Source organism: Eublepharis macularius, chromosome 7 (assembly GCF_028583425.1).
Source record: "Eublepharis macularius isolate TG4126 chromosome 7, MPM_Emac_v1.0, whole genome shotgun sequence".
NCBI lineage: Eukaryota > Metazoa > Chordata > Lepidosauria > Squamata > Eublepharidae > Eublepharis > Eublepharis macularius.
Window position 1 is genome coordinate 74,745,468 of NC_072796.1, and position 18,361 is coordinate 74,763,828.

Sequence of the window (18,361 nt, forward strand, 5' to 3'; positions counted from 1 at the left end):
CCTGCTGGGAGATCAAGGGAGCCTGGCAACCCTAATGTTTGGCCCAACGAGACAAATAGCATATGTGTGGAGCTGTTTCAGAATGAAAAAAGGGAATGAGGGGAGAAAGTTTAGGGATCTCAGTCCTCTGTTGGGGTTGGGAGATCCCCCACTCCCACCTTTTGCACCTTGCCACCACTTACCTGGCCAGGGGGTGGAGAAGGAGAGGAATGGGCCTCCCAGGCATGCTCCCAGGGGCCCTGAGAGCGCCCCCATGCTTCTGGAAGTGACCTCATCACTTTGGTGCAGGACTGTGCATGTGCATGAAGGTAAGCGCTGGGTCCCCCCCCTCCTGCTGGGAAGGTAAGGGGATCTGGCAACCCTAAGGAAGTTACATGCTCTCTCTCTCTGGTTTCCAACCTCCAGGGGTGGCCTTGAGATCTCCCAGAATTACAACTGATTTCCAGAATACATTTTCCCTGCAGAAAATGGTTGCTTTGGAGGATGGATCTGCTGAGGTCTCTTCCCTCCCCAAACCCTGTCCTCCCTAGGCTCCACCTCCAAACCTCTAGGAACCCAGAGCTGGCAACTCTACCTCTCCCCCCCAACCCCGCATCACAATCCTGATCTTAACGAGAGACTAGCCTGTTATTTAAAAAATGAAGTTATAAGCACAGAATCACATCTGACTTGGCCTTTGCTCTTACTATTACTGTATTACAAAGCTATTTACTATCAGCAAAGTTATGATTGTTTGGTTACATGAATTTTCAAAAACCATGAGTTTTTAATGTTCAGGGATATATATTCAATGCCGTAGCTATTTTACCTCCTCAGGAAGTTGTTGCAATGATAGGCCTGTAAAAATGTCTTAAAAGCAGGGATGAAATTTAGCCGATATGGGACACTTTGGAGTAAGAAAGTGCTTCAAGTGATACCTCCCACTTTCTGATTTCTGCTCCTTGTTCCCCAGAGAAACAGTACCAGCAAGAAATGCAAGTTACTTTCACCTCTGCATAAAATGTAATATTTTGGTTTGTCAAAAAGAACATTGGGATCTTTAGTGCAGTATTGTGGTTTATATTACTATTGGAAGAGAACAGCAGCCACTCCAAAAAGATGAAAAATATCCACACCTGATGACAGGCGTATTCCATTTCTCATAAAGTACTGACCTTGCTTTGCTGTGCACCTGATGAACATATACAGGGTTTTCTTAGTCTTCTTGTTTACGCTGTAATTAGCCTAAGTGGATGGTTATTTTTGTCTACTATAAAATACTTTCAAGCCCATTGGTCTTAATGAAAACTTGTCTGCATCAAATTGGCAATGATGATTACACTGCTGGTGACCTGGAGTAAGTTGCCTGCTTAAAACAAGCAACACCACTTCAGCTGCGGCAACTGTGTAAAAATAAAATCCTACAGCATGAGATTGAGAACAAGATTTCAATAAGGAAAACAGCAAGGCTTTTTTTCTGGAGGTATGTGCTGGTACACAGTACCGGCACATCTTTCTGTAGTACTGGCATCAGTTTTGGCTGGTGGGCCTGGGTCCCTAAAGCAGCGAAAATCATATTGGCACTTCTGTTTTGGAAAAAAAGCAATGGAAAACAGAGATCCCTGACCACAATGTAAAGCAAGAATTCCAATAATGTTTACATCTCCAATGCCATCATACAAAATGTAATGGAAAAGGCCAGCAGATATGTTCTCATGATGTAAATACAGAATTCTATGCTGCCAAGAGGGATTCCCCCCCCCAAGGCTGGAAAAGAATGTCAGACACTTCAGGAAATGTCTCAGCCGCAGTCAACAGTCTTGCATGCCAATCCATACAATGGTGAGGCAATGAGTCTTCAATAACCACTCCTAAGTTCCTGTGCAGGACTCATTCTGGGACCAAGTTAGCCAATTACTTTGGGGAGCACAGTGAGGAGGGTGCTGATGCACTGCAGGGGTTCAGTGCATTCTTAGTCACTGGCAGTGCGGGAGGCACCGGGCATGGTTTCTTGGACTCAGCCAACAGTGGCAATGAAGGAGAAACTGGGTCTACTTCCTTGGGGCAACAAAATACCTAGGACTGTCCCTGTCTCTCTCCCTCTGTATTCTTTGGCAAGGAAAAAAAGTATATATTATAAGAGAGGAAGTATAAGTGCATCCGTCTGTGCCTGCAAGGTATGCCTACATAACATATCTCAACTGGGTTAACTGTCATCTCGTCACAACAAATTTTGCAGATCTCTGTTCTGCAAAACTGTTAAAGGACCTCAGAAAAACAACCTCAGTATCAACAACCTTGAGTAAGGTCTAGGGTTGCCAGCCTCCAGGTAGTGGCTGGAAATCTCCTGGAATTATAACTGGTCTCCAGGCCACAGAGATCAGTTCACCTGGAGAAAATGGCTTCTTTGGGGGGTGTACTCTATGGAATTATGCCATGCCAAGGTCCTTTCCCTCCCCAAACCCCGGTTTCTCCAGGTTTCAATCCCCAGATCTCCAGGAATTTCCCAACTTGGAGCTGGCAACCCTAGTAAGGTCCAGACTACTAAATTGATTTAAAACTGTTGGAAAAGGAGGATCCAGCGCTGTCTCTCTCCCCAGGTTTCAGAGGGGAACAAACCAAAGAGTTAGAAAGATAGAGAGGTCAGGGAACTCTGTTTACTATTGTTTACTCCTCTGACTGTCTTTTAATATGCAGATTGCTATTATCAGGATTTCTTCCTCCTGACTTCCTCCCTCCCACTCCTTCTCTTCTTGGCTTTGTTCCAGGCAACACTTCTCTCCTTCTCCTCCCTCCATCTTGGCAGTATGGATGCAGGCCTTGTCTTGCCATCCATCCCCATCCTTAGACTAGATAGGCAGTTAGGATCTCTCTCTCCTCCTTTCCTATCAGAGTATGGAGTTCCCTCAATAAAGAACTCATTTCTTTTCTAAATATAAACCAAGTGTATGCTTTTGTTATTTTCACTCCTACACACACACCAGCCAGCAGAACGAGCTCACAACCACCTATAATCACGCTTCCTATGCCACATGATAGACTCTGCTAGCAGCCCAAACATGGACTCCTTTCATTAGGTTTCTGGGGCCTACATAACGATTTCTTTATCAAAAACCAAATTCAGGTTATTGAGCAGATTATCTGATGCTCAATCTGTTTATTCTGAGGATGAAGAATGAAAACATTAGTGGAAAGCCACGAACTGCCCGATCTTCCGTTCGCAATCCGACGGTTCGTGAGTGTCCACGGCCAACAAGCCAGTGTTCATTAGAGGCCCAGTTCGGTGCGTTCTTCCGCAGTTCGTGAAGCCAGACAGTCAGGCACCATCAATCAATTCCCTTGGAAATGGAGCCGTGGGAATGCCTGAACTCTTTCTGCACTCCTTCTGTCATCCTGGAAATCCGAATGGAAGCCCAGCTTACCTTGATCGGTAGGTCTTCCTTCCAACCATGGAGCTGCAAAGTGGTTACAACCTGGGAGAAGACACCCGGGGGAGGGGGGAGGGGTGTTCTGTAGCCATGGGCACTCCAATCTCATCCCTGCAAACCCTGACAGGCAGCTCTGACGGCCAACCACAGACCTCCTGCATTGCTCAATGGGACCTGTGCTTATAAATAGCAGTGGGCTCCCAGGTTGGGTTTCACTTTTAGCGAGCAGTGGAGTGTGACAGAGCTGCTGCTTGCTACGTGCTAGCATTTGGGGAGAGAGACAGAGAGAGTATAATTGAGTTTGGATTTTGTAGATAGGGATCTATGGTTCCAGGGCTGCTGCCAGGCCCCGGGGCCAAGCTCAGTGGGCACCTCAACTGAGGGCTCACATTATCATCACTGCCTGGTCTGGTGGTCAGGCTTGTGGGTGTGCTGGGCTAGGGCTCTAGCGTCTGCCTCCAGTTCCAAGGCTGCTGCAAGGCCCTGGGGCCAAGCTCAGTGGGCACCTTGGCTGAGGGCTCACATTGATTATTATCACTGCCTGATCTGGTCAGATCTGTGGGAGTGGTAGGCTAGGGCTCTAGTCCCTCCCTCCCTCTGGTGCCAGGGCTGCTGCCAGGCCCTGGGGCCAAACTCAGTGGGCACCTCGGCTGAGGGCTCACCAAATGATTATTACCTTCAGAAACAACAATCACTATTTCTTTTATCTTATACACATATATTTCATATATTTATATCTCATCTAAACAATTTCACGTCACCAAAATCGCACCGCTATTTATATTTGTTTACAATGTTACCAATTATCCACAAGATGGCATTGTTGAATTACTTCTGTGTAGTTCCTTTCATTTTTTTTTACCAGGTTGTCCTTGTTTTCTTTCTCACATTCTTCTGTTATCAATTTCTTCTTGGACTCAATGACTCCACTTCTGGGTGACGCAGATTCTATCCTCTCTTTGAATTTTAACTCCAACCACATCCTCCCAAATGTAGGGGGGAAAGGTACAATTCCAGTCCAATGTTATATATCCACTTTTATGGCATATGGAAAAACAGAACAGCAAAAAGATCTCACTTTTAAAGGTCCCATTAATCTTCTATCTTCTTCTGAAAAGTAATTCCATTCAGCAGGGCAGAGAAAGGCAAACTTAGTTTAGTTTATTCCATAAGCAATATTCACCACCATATGAGTCCAGTGTCAAAAAACCAGAAGAGTCCACAAGGAAAAATAGTTTGAAAAATAGTTCCCCCCCCCTCCACAAAATAAATTCCAGAGCAGTTAGTTCATTCTATGGCATCTGTTAAAAAGTCCAGTTAAAAAGTCCAGTAATCCAGTCTCTGAAAACAGGCAGAAAGAGGGGGGGGCAAAACAATCCACTGATAAGATCCTCTTTGGAAAGTTATTTAATCCTTCTATTTTCAAAATCTTAGAGCCAACAAAGTTATAAGGAAATTAACTCATAGCTCTTTTCCCTCTTGAAAGCCTCTGTAGAGGAGAGTGGCAGAATGCCAAACTCTCTCTCCCTCTTCACCCTTTTTCGAGCAGTAATTTAAAGGCAGCTTATCACTTAGCTTTCCTTGGCAATAACTCACTGTTAGTAAAAGGATAGATCCTGTCCACTGACAAGTAGAAAGTAAAGTAGATAAGTCTGTTAATTCATTCTGGCCGTCTCCATAAATCGTCCTTCCAGATGTCTGCATCCATCCTGGAACTAGGAAATGGTCCTGGGTCAAACCTCTGTCAACTGCTACTGATAAGAGTGACCACACAGGAAACTCCCCAGCTTAGACATTCTCCAAATGTCTTTTTGAGGTATGGAAAACCCCCCCCCCCAGGTAGAGCAGATTCAGTCCTCTCTAGAGCAGAACTCTGAGAATTGCTGCCTCCTTCGACCAAAGCCACAAGCTGTCTCCGAGCCATATTCCTTGATATGATGCATTAATTGCTATATTGACTCCAAAGATTCCTCTAACATAAATAACAGGTCATCCGCATATGCTTGTAGTTTATATTTATGTCCTTTAACAGATGTTCCTTTAATTGCAGGATCCTTCCTTACAGTTCTCATCAATATTTCCAGCATCAGAATGAATATTAGTGGTGAAAGGGGACAACCCTGTCTTGTTCCTTTTTCAATCCATATAACTTCATTCATCATTGATATCTATTTTTGCTTTCTGCTTCTTATAAATGACTTCAATAGCTTTTATGAATCCCGTTCCAAATTCCATCTCTTTCATCTGCTCAATAAAGAATTGCCAATTAACATTGTCAAAGGCTTTTTCAGCATCCAGGAACACCATGGCCATCTGCTTCTCAGGATGTGTTTCATAATATTCTAGTAAGTTTAAGGCAACTCTAATATTATTTCTCAGTTGTCTTTCGGGGAGAAATCCTGTCTGATCTTGATGTATTATATCAGGTAGTGCTTTTATCAATCTTGTAGCTAATATTGTAGCAAATATTTTATAATCACAGTTGAGAGATAGGTCAGTAGTTCTTAATTTCCTTCATATCTGTTCCTTATTTATATATTAATGAAATTGTCACCTCCATCCATGATTCAGGCATAGATTAAGTCAATGTCTCTAGCAATCTCCTCTGGTTCCTCTTCTAGAAATTTGGCCAGGGCTTCTGTCATTTCTGTCATCAGGTCCTCTCCCTTCTGTTCTGATATGATCTAAAATCTTAAAATAAATGCAGTTCTTTCCATTTCTAATCCCATCAAAGAGTTCCAAGTAATATTTTGTTGACAGGCTATTTCTTCTGATCTCTGCATGGCTGTCTCACTCTTCATATCCACTGTTTTAATTTGTTCAGCCATATCCTGAGTTACCTGTTTATTTTCAGCCAATTGTGCCTGGAAGTCATTCATCTTTCCACCACTTCTGTATTTAAATTCTTGATTTGTTCTACAACCTGGGTTAGAGTGTTTTGGATTTTCTCTATTTCTGTCTGAAACATGGCTTTTAAGTTATTCTGGAACTCTGTCACTGTTTCTTGGGCCATTGGTATGGTTAATTTAGGTTGTGCTGGTGAGGAAGGACCTGAAGGCAGGGACCTACTTTTCCCCTTGTTTGCTCATTATCTCCTGGTATCAACACCTTATATAGTCTAACAGTTACTTTTTTCTCACTCTATTAATTATTAACTCTTATTTCACCAATCTTTCAATTATTAATATTTAATATTCAATTGTTAATATTCAATATTCAACATTCAATGTTCAGTATTTAATTAATTCAGTCCCCCCTCAATTATTTCTTATCCCAATTACTAAAAGAGACATAAACAAACCCAACAATTTACCAGATTTAAGTATAAAAAAGGAGAGTTCAACGTCTTTTTCAAATCTCTACAAATTGCCAGACTGTCCAGCAGATGGCAGTAGAAGATTGCAAAGCCAATTGATCTCACCCCTTTTTCTCTTTTTTGTAAGTTTTGTTTAGTTCATCCTTATATGGCTGTCTTCACTCCACAGTATGCCTCACGTGACACATCAGCATTATAGATCCCTTGTAACCCAGAATGGAAACGATTAACAAAAATCTTCTCACACTCTTCTCGTAATCCAGCAAAAGGAAAAAGCAAAAAGTAGGATTCTTCCCAATGCCTAATGAGGACAAAAATATACAAAAAGGATGTAATCACAACTAAAACGCTTGATATTCAAACCAATCTAATATATCCTATAACAAAAAACTTAACAGATCCCAGGTCTCCGAAAACAATACCAGCTTCAGAATCTCCTGAATGAATAACTCTGTGATTCTAATTATTCCAAAATAAGAAGTTAGTCTATAGAGAAAGGAAAAAAAGTGTTTCTATGCAATTGAAAGCCGTTTAATGGGGGGGCGTATTGCCACATCCTCCCCCACCCACTTTTAAACTCCTTTTGAGTAGCAATGTTGTAAAATCCCTTTAAACACACATTTTCAACTATCTTTGGCAGTCCTTGGCAATTAACTCACAGTTCAGATGTAGATTATGTCTCAAGCAGAGTGAAAGTTGAAAGCTTCGCTAGAAAGTTCTGGTGTTCCCAGCTTGGCAGCCATTTCAGCTCCTGCTCTCCGTCTTGGCACAAGGCTTACCTCTGGGTACGCTCCTATCAGCTGCTACTGACAGAAGCTACCTCAAAGGGTTAAACCCAAGCTTCAGAAGCACCCACTAGGTGCCTCTTTGAGATGTAAAGTCTCCCAGACGGGGCAGTTCAGTTTGTCTCTGGGGAAACCTCCCCAAGACTCAAATGATCTTGCCACGACAAAACTGAAAGTCGTTTCTTGGCACAATTGAAAATGCTGGTTCTTACCTTGAAGTCCATAAATGCCTTGGGGCCAGGGTAGCTGAAGGACCATCTCCTTCCATACTAACCAGCCCACCTAGTAAGATCTGCCTATCAAGTCCTGTTCTCTGTGCCCTACCTTCAGTGGTGAGGTGGGTGACAACTACAGACAGGGAATTTTCTGTGGTGGCTCCTTGCCTCTGGAACACTCTCCCTCTTGAGGATCGCCTGGCACCTACTTTACACTCCTTTAGGCACCAGGCCAAAACACATCTGTTTACTTACCATCTTATTTAGTTATTTACATTCTTTATAGTCTGTCTTTCTCACTGAGACTCAAGGCAGATTACACAGCATAAGTCAATACAATCAACAGGGTGAGGCATTGAATCAACAGTGCAATAAGATTTGGATTACAAAAAATCTGAAACAGAGCTGAAATGAGACGTAAGCATTAACATGACATGTTCTGTCTCTGTTTTATGAATAGTTTTATGCTGGCCAATGACTTGGTTTTAATAGCTTGTTTTTAATATTGTTATATCCCTTCAATTATAAGCTGCCTCAAACAGCATTTTGAAGAGGCAGCATAGAAATATCCTATACACCTCCTAAAGGATTAGGTCATCTTCAACATACATGCACACACAGTCCTAAACAGAGTTACACCCTTCTAAATCCACTGAAGTTGATGGGTTTAGGATTGCATTGACAATCACTGATTCTTAGATGATGGTGGCAACAGCATAAAGTACCATTTACCAAGCCTGAGCATGCTTCAGTTCTTACTAACAGATCTAGCTACAATCATCCAAGGTTTTGTAATTTCCCACTTCCTTTAATGCAACAGGCTGCATGCACAGCTGCCTTTGAAGGTAGTTCCAAAGCTACACCCCTCCCCCACAAGGTTCAGCCCACTTAATGATGGAATGGGAAATAGAGAGCATATTGTTCCTTTCTGGCTCCATGGAGTTGATTGCCTGTTTGTTTCCAAATCCAATCCAAAATGCTTGATATTTAAAGCCCTGATAGTCTTTGAGCCTGCCCTCCCATATGTTCCTCTCTATTCTCTGAGCTCTATGGGGCATGCTTTGCTTGCTAACATTTACTCAGGTGAGCTCAGCAAGAACTAAGAAGCTCTCTATACAAGACATCTTACACGGGAATGCTCAAGTAACTTACTTTCCATATGGTCTTATATTCGAGTGTACTCTGTGTCCCTACCAGCGCATGTGTATCTACAATGGGAGAACAAGTGTAAGATCTTTCACTTGAACATCACATGGAAGATGTCTTGTGTGTGTGGTGGGGGGGAGGGGAGAGAGAGAGAGAGAGAGAGAGAGAGAGAGACTGACTCTTAGTCTGTGATATGTTAGTCTTGCTTAGACTGACATCTAGTGGAATAAAGTCTTTAGTTTCAAAAGAAAACAGTAACTAACACAGCCATAGTACAATACCTTTTAAATTTTTATTTATCAAAGACTATAATTAGCTAGTTGTGCTTGAGTCATCACAGAATATTGAGTTCCATTTGTGCCTCTAATATGTTACCTATTTTCTGATATGCAACCACCTGTTGCCCTACAAATAAAATCAATGTGCTGGTGTTAATCTAAACAGGTTTCTTGAAGTACAAATGTCTGTTACATATCATAGTTCTTTTATTTAGCACTACAATGGACTAAACTAAATAATTTGGGATGTTTTTTCTATCACATGTTCTTAAAAATAGCTTCGCATATTTCTAAGACGAGGGAGCATTTGTGTTGTTGATGAGATTAAGCATCAGATCCAATTTTTCTGTTAATTTATTCATTTCCTACAAAATATATAGATCTAATTATTATTGTGAACTGTTTACTCCAATTTCAATAGGCATATAGAAAATCTATTTTTTTTCAAAGTATGAACTTCAATTATTGCAGTGACGGAGGGGAGGGGGAGCTATATATCAGTGATCAATTGATTCCTATTCCACTGGTTATTTATCAGAATAACACACCACATCCAAAATATCTTGTGTTGCATTTCCACTGTACCTTGAACTGCTGCTAATCTCCACCCAGCCCCACTTCCAGAAAATGTGCAGTAGAAGTCCACCGACTAGTGTCTGCCATCTGCAAATGCAAACAAGATTTTTAAAATAATGTACCCCAAATGCTGGGAGCTCTAAGATGAGTTTCCAAACACTTTTTGTTCTTCAAGAAGTAGGCACTCAGGGCCCCAATTCAGACTGGGACCCCAGCGCAGGGAACTACTGCAGTTTTCCCAACCTGATTTGGTCCCACAAAGCTATTATTCGTCCTGTATCAGAGATTTCTTTCCATAAACACATGGAGTTGCCTTACACTGAATTAGACCATTGCTCTATCAAAGTCAGTATTGTCTGCTCTGTATTGTCTCAGCTCCCAGGCTGAGGTCTTTCATATCACCATCTACCTGAGCCTTTAAGATGGAGATACTGGAAATTGATCCTGGGACCTTCTGCATACAAAGCTGAAACATTGCCACAGCTCCACCCCCCATAACTTGCAAAGACTTATATAAGTAATGAGGAAACTGATCTTATGGGATCTTCAGTCAGAGGACTAGCAGTATTCAAATGCAACTTATTAATTCCACACACTAGAACATTTCACAGATGAGAATAAGATGCTTCAGTTCAATGCAACTCCTCTGTTCTCATACTTTTGCAGGCCTTAGCCCTTCCACAGTTACACACAGCTGAAAGCTCAGGTTATATGTATTCTACAACAACCTGCTCTCCTGTTCTCCACATTCAAAGCCAGGAAGCTCTTTTGGATTAAGATATACTAGAGCATTATCAACAGTTGACACTATACCTCAATAGCTGAAATGAGCAAAATCTAAATAAATAATGTAATGAATAATTATGGTACATGCATTTATCAGCATGTGCATGTAGACAAGACTAAACTGCAGAGATTTAACTTCTTTTGTCTCTGTGTGGGAGATGAACCCTGAATAATCATAATTTATTCACACCAGAAACATTTTATTAAGGTGTCCCCTAAGAAAAATAAGGGCAATATACGAAACATAGTTTATCAGGAACAAATGCCAGAAAGTAGAGGCAGTCCCTGGTAAGCATTGATGTTTGGAGAATACATAATAAATATATTCATGTTAGCCACTGCATGATATAGTTGTCTATTTATCAGAACCATATTGGAGAAAAATGTGTTTTTGAAATCATACTTACCCTTGAAAAAGGGTAGGATAAGTGAATTTCAGGACAGACAAGACATACTGGAAAACAAATGCTAAATTAGTGACATTTCATAATAACAATGGTAGCAAAATAAGAAATGTTTACAGAAATAATAAGCATGACTGTTCAGTGTGTATCCCAGGCATGAGAACCTGCTGGTGTCAGTACACACTAGGGGAAAGGGGGTGGGTGTTTTGATATTATGGTTCCTGCAACATCTTTTAAAACATGTAGAGATAGGGGTCAAAAAACAACCATGCAGCCACACAACTGTAAAGTTAGAATGGCAATATGACTACAATATGCAGGAATGTAAAAGAAGGTCCAGGAAGGTACCAGGTGCGCTTCTTTACTGCATGAAAGATGCAGCAACATCTGTTGTTCTAGAATTGTGTGTGTGTGACTGTTATGTGAAATCAAGTCACCTCCGACTTATACAAAGCCTTTTTCTGGCTGTATTCCCATATAACATTTTCAACATATAAACATGGAACATTAAAAGCAAAAAAGTATAGATCAGCCAAACTTGGCGATGCCTTCACAATGTGTGCATATAGCAGATATATTTGGATCACAGAGGCCAGTGCTGGATTAGTTTAGCCCAGATTTCTCAAGGGCAAACTGACTGACCTAAGGTATCACTCACTCATCATCTTGCCATCATTTATTAAATACCTCACCCTACAACCTCAGGGCTGGAACAATCTGGAACCACTTTTGTAACATGTGAAATCAGGCGGGCAGTACTTCAAATTTCATACAGTGTAGTCAGTAAAGGATGAAAAGGAATCATAGCTACAATACACAAAGCAACAGAGACAAATGGCGAATAACTGCCAGCTGCTGCTGATTTTGCTCCACTACACACAATGAATAAGGCAGAAATGTTAGAGGAAAAATATGTTAAAGCAAACAGGAAGTTTACCAATTAGGGATAAATTTAACAGTTAGCAAATGTTAATTGTCATTTCTGAATGCTCATTTACAAACCTGAGATAAGTCCAAAGTATATAACATGCACAGATTTCAGTTTTAGATGTCCATAAAATAAAAGTAATAAAAATACAGTAATAGCAATACTACAGGACCATTATAGTCAGGCATTTAGAATACTGGATTTTAACTAAGGAATCTTAATTTGTTGCAATGGCTTCATTGCAAAGTATCATGTATCTTTCAGCCTCTGTTCCTACAGCCATAAAACAGGAATATGTAAAAGGCTGCTCAGTGTAGCCTGGAGAATTTCTGCTGTTGCAACTTTTCTAAACATCATACATTGGATCTGCTAAAGCCCTACTTTGTGTTTTTGTGTATAAGAACCCTGTATTGTTTTCTACAATCCTAACTGAGTGGCTCACACAGCAGCTAACTAGCAGCAGTACACCACTGACCCTGGAGAGCCAACCAGAAGACCTCAGCAATCATTTGGGAAGTGGCTCTCTGCCTCCTTCTGGAAGCATGGCCAAAAGATACAGGTGGTCAACTGCAGGGCAGCCATCCACACACTCACAAGACGCAGCCTGCAAAGTGAAGCCTGAAAAGAAACAAGAGGTAGAACAATCAAGCCAGCAGCAGTTGTCTTGGCAATAACCCATCCCCAGGTCTGGTCCAGGGAGGAGGAATGGTCACATTAAGGCTGGGTGTCTCATCAGGCCAGAGCAATAACCCAAGAGTGTCTGCAGGGTATTTAAACCCCAACCTCTGATCCAAGGAAGACTTTCTATTTAGTGCCTGGTGAACTCAGATTTTCTATAATGAAAATAAAAATAGCAGCAATAACAGGGAATGCATCATGAAGTAGAATCTCAGGAGAATATAACTGTCTTAAGCTTAGAGTTGCCAACAACCTGGAGAAAATCTGTGTCCTGCCTTTATAGTGGAGGCTTAATGGGATATTTACCTCCACATCTTAAAAGATTTAGCTACCCATTAAAGAGACAGGATTTTTTTCCCTTCAAGTTGTTGCCATCCCTACTTAAGCAGGCAATTAAAGGCAGTAGGGATATATGAGTGGATATGTGGAACCTATTCTACAAGGACACCACCACACAAAAGACCATGTTGTCACCCATCTAAGCCCATCTAGGAGCCTCTGAAGATAATTTCAAAGAGGAAGAATGTTCATAAAGGAGACAGTGATTTGTGACTTCACCACTTTGGTGGTGAAGAGTTACCCAAATGGCTGTTTGTTGAGCAGAGAACCCACTTCATTGGACTTCGAAGTACGTCACTCAGCTTAGGATGGCACTTTAAGGCTTTCGTCTGTGAGAACGCTTTCTTGAAAGCAAGTCCCATTTCTAAGTAGACAGGTTTAGGATTGCTTCCAGCTGGCTAGCCACAAAGGAGTTACAAGGTTTGCTTGTTTTTGTAACAGAGTTCCTGGCATCGCCTTGACTTTCTGCATTAAAAAAATTCAGAGCTCTCTGCTCTCAAAAGCGCAAAGCCTGCAACTGATTATTATGCCATTTGCCACAGAAATGGGAACAAAATAATTATCTGAGCCTTGTGTTATACAGTTATTAGGGTAACATTAAAAAAGCATCTAGGACAAGAGCCAAAACAAACAGAAATTAATGACTTGGAAGGGTTCTTTTGATCCAGCTTTATATTTTAAGGCTCCATATCCAAATGTATCAGAGTTGAGATCTGCAACAAATTATGGGCAGTTTCATTTGTCTTATCACTGGAAAGAATAATGTTTTATTGGGGATATATTCAACTAAAAACTTGTACAAGGTCAAATAATACTACAGTTTTAAAATCCAACATTATTTCAAAATTCACTTGGTCCAAGAAAACAATGATTTATGTTTAACAAAATAGCTCTGCCCCACTTTCTAGCTCACAGGATTTTCATGATTACCAAATAGTGCTGAATTTAGCACCACTCTACTCCCACATAAATAGCTCTTTCATTCTCCTCTCAAAATGACCATTGACTGTTTTGGTTTCAGTAATCATTTTCACAGCTCCAGTAAGTGTCTCTACTGTGTTCTGTATCCTAGTGTAGTGCTCACATTTTCACTGTATGAGGCAAAAGGCTCCATATGTACTGTCTCTAGAAAAGCTGTGTAAGTAGACTTTTTTGTCTCTGTCTTTGTAAGCAGAAATCTGAACCCAATCTGTTCTTTTGCCCCATTTACTAAAGACAGGCAGGGATTGAGAACTGGCTGAATGAGGGAACCATTTTATTCGGTGCAATCCTAAGAAGAGTTACTCCAGTCTAAGACCATTGAAATCAGAGGGCTTAGACTGGAGGATTGCAACGATAATCCTCTGAGAGAAAAAATTACTGGGCTCTCAAAAAGAAACAGAAAGCCAATGAACAGCAGCCTGCATTGTCTGGCCAAGAAATATTAAGTTAGCAGAAGCAAAATACAAGCAGTCCCTACTCCTGCTATACTCGAAGCCCAGCAGCTCATAAGTGAGTATGAAACTAGGTGTAAATATTGGCCATTTCAGCTCATTCCAATAGCTGGTAGTTCCCTCACCTTGTTGGTGAAATACGAAGTCAAGTAGAGTAAACAGAAGGTGAGACCAGCTGCGGGTCTCTTTAAAGGCATCTGTCAAAGCATTCCCTCAGTCCGAGAAGAGGAATGTCAAGGCACTTTCTCCTTGCTGCCATCTGCTAGCTCTAGCACCAACTACCTACTGTGGCTGCCATGACAGGGACACGTTGCTATTATGTGTGCTCCAATAGACACAAGGAAAAGAGCCGGAGGAGCTGCCCTCTTAAAGGGGCAACGCTCCCTCCAAGGAACGAGACAAAGCCACCATCGCCCTGCGGCTTCATTGGCTTGCGTGATCCGCTGGTCGGAAAAGAGCTGTGGTGTGTGGAAAAGGAGCGCTTTATCTCCGTGCGCTTCGAAGACAACTTTCTCAAGGAACAGAAACTTTACAGATAACGAATCTGCTCGTCTATATATGATACCTTTTCAAAGATGACGTCTCAGACGTCCGTTTAGTCAGTATTTCGAGTGGTATTGGAGGGAAATATGCAAGTCCCGCGTGTCTTGGTTTATTTGTAAAGTCTGGCATTGTATACGATACGCTATAATTTAGCTAAGCACAACCACTGAGGTGAACGAATAGGTATTGTGTCACATCTTTGTTTACAGAACAATACGAACAAACTGACATCAACCATTTTAATAACGTGCAAATTGTCCAGCACATCCTCTTTCAGTTCCACCAGAGTGCATCACAGATATATTCCAGAAGAAACAACTATAAGTCTAGACTAATATATGACAATATTAAGGGCCTTAAATGCAAACGTGGTATTCTGTCTGGTTCTGTTCTATATGATGCTATGATAGTTTCCAGAATGCTGGCAAGCCTAATTGACATAAATCCAGTCAAAGGATTTTTCTTGACCCACATAGCTAGTTTTGACTTAAAGTAATCAGTATTTCTAAAAGCTGCCATCTGGCTCAGAGTTAAATAAATGGACAGTATAAACAATATACAAATGGCAGACACTCAGTGCGTTTGCTTCTTTTTATAGCTTTCTGGACCCTATAACTTTTCCCATTTGAAATCACACTTTGATTTAAAAATACAGAAGAAAGTGAACAGTTTATCTGAAGGCTTTATTTAGCTTTAAGCTAGTTTTATTCATTGCAGCAGATGTGGGGTTGCTAACAAAGAATATTTCCATGTGGTGGGAAACACGTGTCATTGTGGTAGTTAATAGCAGATTTAATTCTTTGAAATGACATTGTGGCTGAGCAACAGTCCTCTTACACCATCTTCTGGAGTAAGTAATAGTAATAGTCCAGTAGTAGACTACAGAAAAACAGTGCCACCTTCTCCTAACCCCAGCAGCCTTTCTAGAAGGATGCCATGATCAATGATATCAAAAGCTGTCAAGAGTTCCAGTAGCACCAACAAAGGCACACTCCCCAGTCATACTCAGCAAAGACGGTAAGTCAGGGTGACCAAAGCCATTTCTATCCCTACCCCAGGTCTGGATCTGGTTTGAAATGAGTTTAAATTATCTATATACCCTGATATAAATCTCTATACCCTGATTTGGATAGCTCAAGAGAGCCTGTTGTCAGATCTCAGAAACTAAGCAGAGTTGGCCTTGGTTAGTAATTGGATGGGAGACCTCCAGTGAAGACGAGGGTTGCAGAGGCAAATCACTTCTCTTAGTCTCTTGCCATCAAAACCCTGCCAGGGGTTGCCATAAGTCAACTATGACTTGAGGGCAGCATTTCATTTTTTCATCTAGATGAATAAGCAGCTTGTTCACCACCAGGCCTCACCAACTGAAATTCATCCATACAAATAGGATCTGATTGCACTCCAATGGCATCCTGAGACTGAACTATGGACTCTAAGAAAATGCAGTTGTGAGCAATTTTATCTGCAAAATGCGTTGCAAAAATGCATCACAGTGGGCCCTCAGAACCAAGGATAAGACTCCCCTCACAACACAGAAAAACTTCACCAGATGGCATTGTCTGGATACAGTGGTGGTGGTGAAGTAGATTTGCCTACCAAACAGAAGTTGTAGAGGCAGAGACATGCAAAATATGTGCTACAATGTCATTTCTGGTACAAACCCCAGGAGTAATGTCAGCATGTTGGTGTGACACTTTCAGATTCTACCAAAAGATATATGAACACATATGAAGCTACCTTTTACTGAATCAGACCATCAGTCCATCAAGGTCAGTATTGAGTGGCAGCAGGCACCTAAGCTCCAGGTGGGAAGGTCTCCTGAGAGCTTCCTTTGCTGCCATTACCACTACAAAGTAAGCAAGATAATACATTCTCCACCATGTTGTGTCACATTCACTTCAAGTTTTCCTCCATTTGTGTGTCATCTACCCGCCCAACCATTGCATCGTCCCAAGTTGCTCTGTAAATCAAGGGACACTCTTGCCCCTACAGGAAGAAAGAGGGTACTCAGGAGGAGCAAGTGTGTTCACATTGTTCCTAACTACAGCAGCATCAACTAGAACCCATTATCATGTTACCTTTATAGCCACTGTAGTTGTAATAAGAACTCCTACAAAGACCATAATGTAGATCTTTCTAATGCTGCTGTCACCCCTCTCAGAAACTTGGGACAATGCTGATATAGGTGATGTACTATGTGAGCACAACACTCATGTTATCTTTGTGTCATCATAAGGAGGTGTTGTGTATTGGCTGAGATATTATAAAAATAATGTGAGGGCCTCTAGGAGGGGATCCCACACGATCAAGCCAGGATATTTACCAAGGCAATCAGGGGGTCAAGTGTGTAGTGGAAGCTTTATTTTGGCAGGTACACTAGTAACAAATGCCAAGAAACATCATTGCCATCCCACACTGATCTGTCAAATTACATGGTCATTCCTTACACCAGTACTGCATTCCCCTAGACTCACTGATGCAGGTGTGAAAGCTTACCATGTGATCAAGCAGATTGATGTGTAAAGTAGTAACATAGCTCTGGTTCTTTCATGTAAAAATCCTCTGTGCAGAGCATTCACATTGCTGTAGCTAATAAATGTGCTGGGAAACACAGTGCATAAATACTGGGTCCTCCCAAAGCCAAACTAATGTGATCTTTCTCTCTGAAAAATAGTTGGAAAGGGGAGGAGGGGATAAGCAGGAACTCCAGAGATGGATATATCCAATGGAAACATTTAAGGTCATTCTGCTTTACTAACATTATAGAATTATGGCTAGAGGGCACTTCGTGTGGACTATTTTTAACTATATTATATAGTTAAATATATATATATTAAATATATATATATATTAAATATATGAACTGGGGTATACAATGATCATTAATAGGGAAAGGGATTGCCACGTGTTTTTCAGCAGTACCCACACTATTACTGCAACTCTGAGGCAGGGGTGGGGAGTAGCAATCATATAATTTTTCTGTCTTGACTCCTGGCAGATAGAAGGGTTCAGTTTTGCAGTTTTGTCAATGTTTAGTGGCTGCAAGGCAACTGGTTTCTCTCACAAGTCTGAGTTAAAGTTTCAAAATACTTTTATTAAACTACGGGTCAGGAGCAATAACTTGGGTGTTTTAACTGATTATCAAGGACTATGATTTTAATTATTCTTATTTGGGATCAGGAATTTGTAGCGTTGTCTTCATACAAATTATTTTTTATTCTTTGCTGGTATAAATATGGAATATTTTGTTATTGTTTCCAGTGAAGCTCTTTCCTGCTGTTTGCTGTTTTTATGTTAAGTATGCAATGGCTTTATGCCATGATTGTAGGGAAGCTAAGCAGACAATAAGAAAGTGGGGAAGGCTGTAATTCCCACCCCCTTGCTGAGTATAATCAGTCTGTCACCACTTGGTCACGTCTGTGATAAAGAAACACAAACACCCAATTCCAAACTATTTTCTTGCTTCAGGGAGAGCCTCCACAACCTAAGGCAGGAGATCTGTGGCCTTACATATCCAACAGGAGGAA

At 41.2% G+C, this 18,361-nt stretch overlaps 1 protein-coding gene across 8 annotated transcripts in view; it reads right to left on the reverse strand.

Moving 5' to 3' along the window:
* TMEM241 (transmembrane protein 241) overlaps positions 1-14,581 on the reverse strand; it is an 82,882-nt gene extending 68,301 nt beyond the window's left edge. For all 8 annotated transcript variants that reach the window (XR_008597417.1, XR_008597418.1, XM_054984904.1 and 5 more), the window contains exons 1-3: positions 14,417-14,581; positions 10,917-10,963; positions 9,733-9,810 (exon numbers count right to left, since the gene is read on the reverse strand). Coding sequence is in view for 6 of the 8 variants with exons in the window: in XM_054984904.1 (XP_054840879.1) it covers positions 9,733-9,810; positions 10,917-10,963; positions 14,417-14,488 (197 nt within the window). In the remaining 2 variants the exon portion in view is untranslated. The remainder of the gene's footprint in view (positions 1-9,732; positions 9,811-10,916; positions 10,964-14,416) is intronic.
* Positions 14,582-18,361: the final 3,780 nt, after the last annotated feature.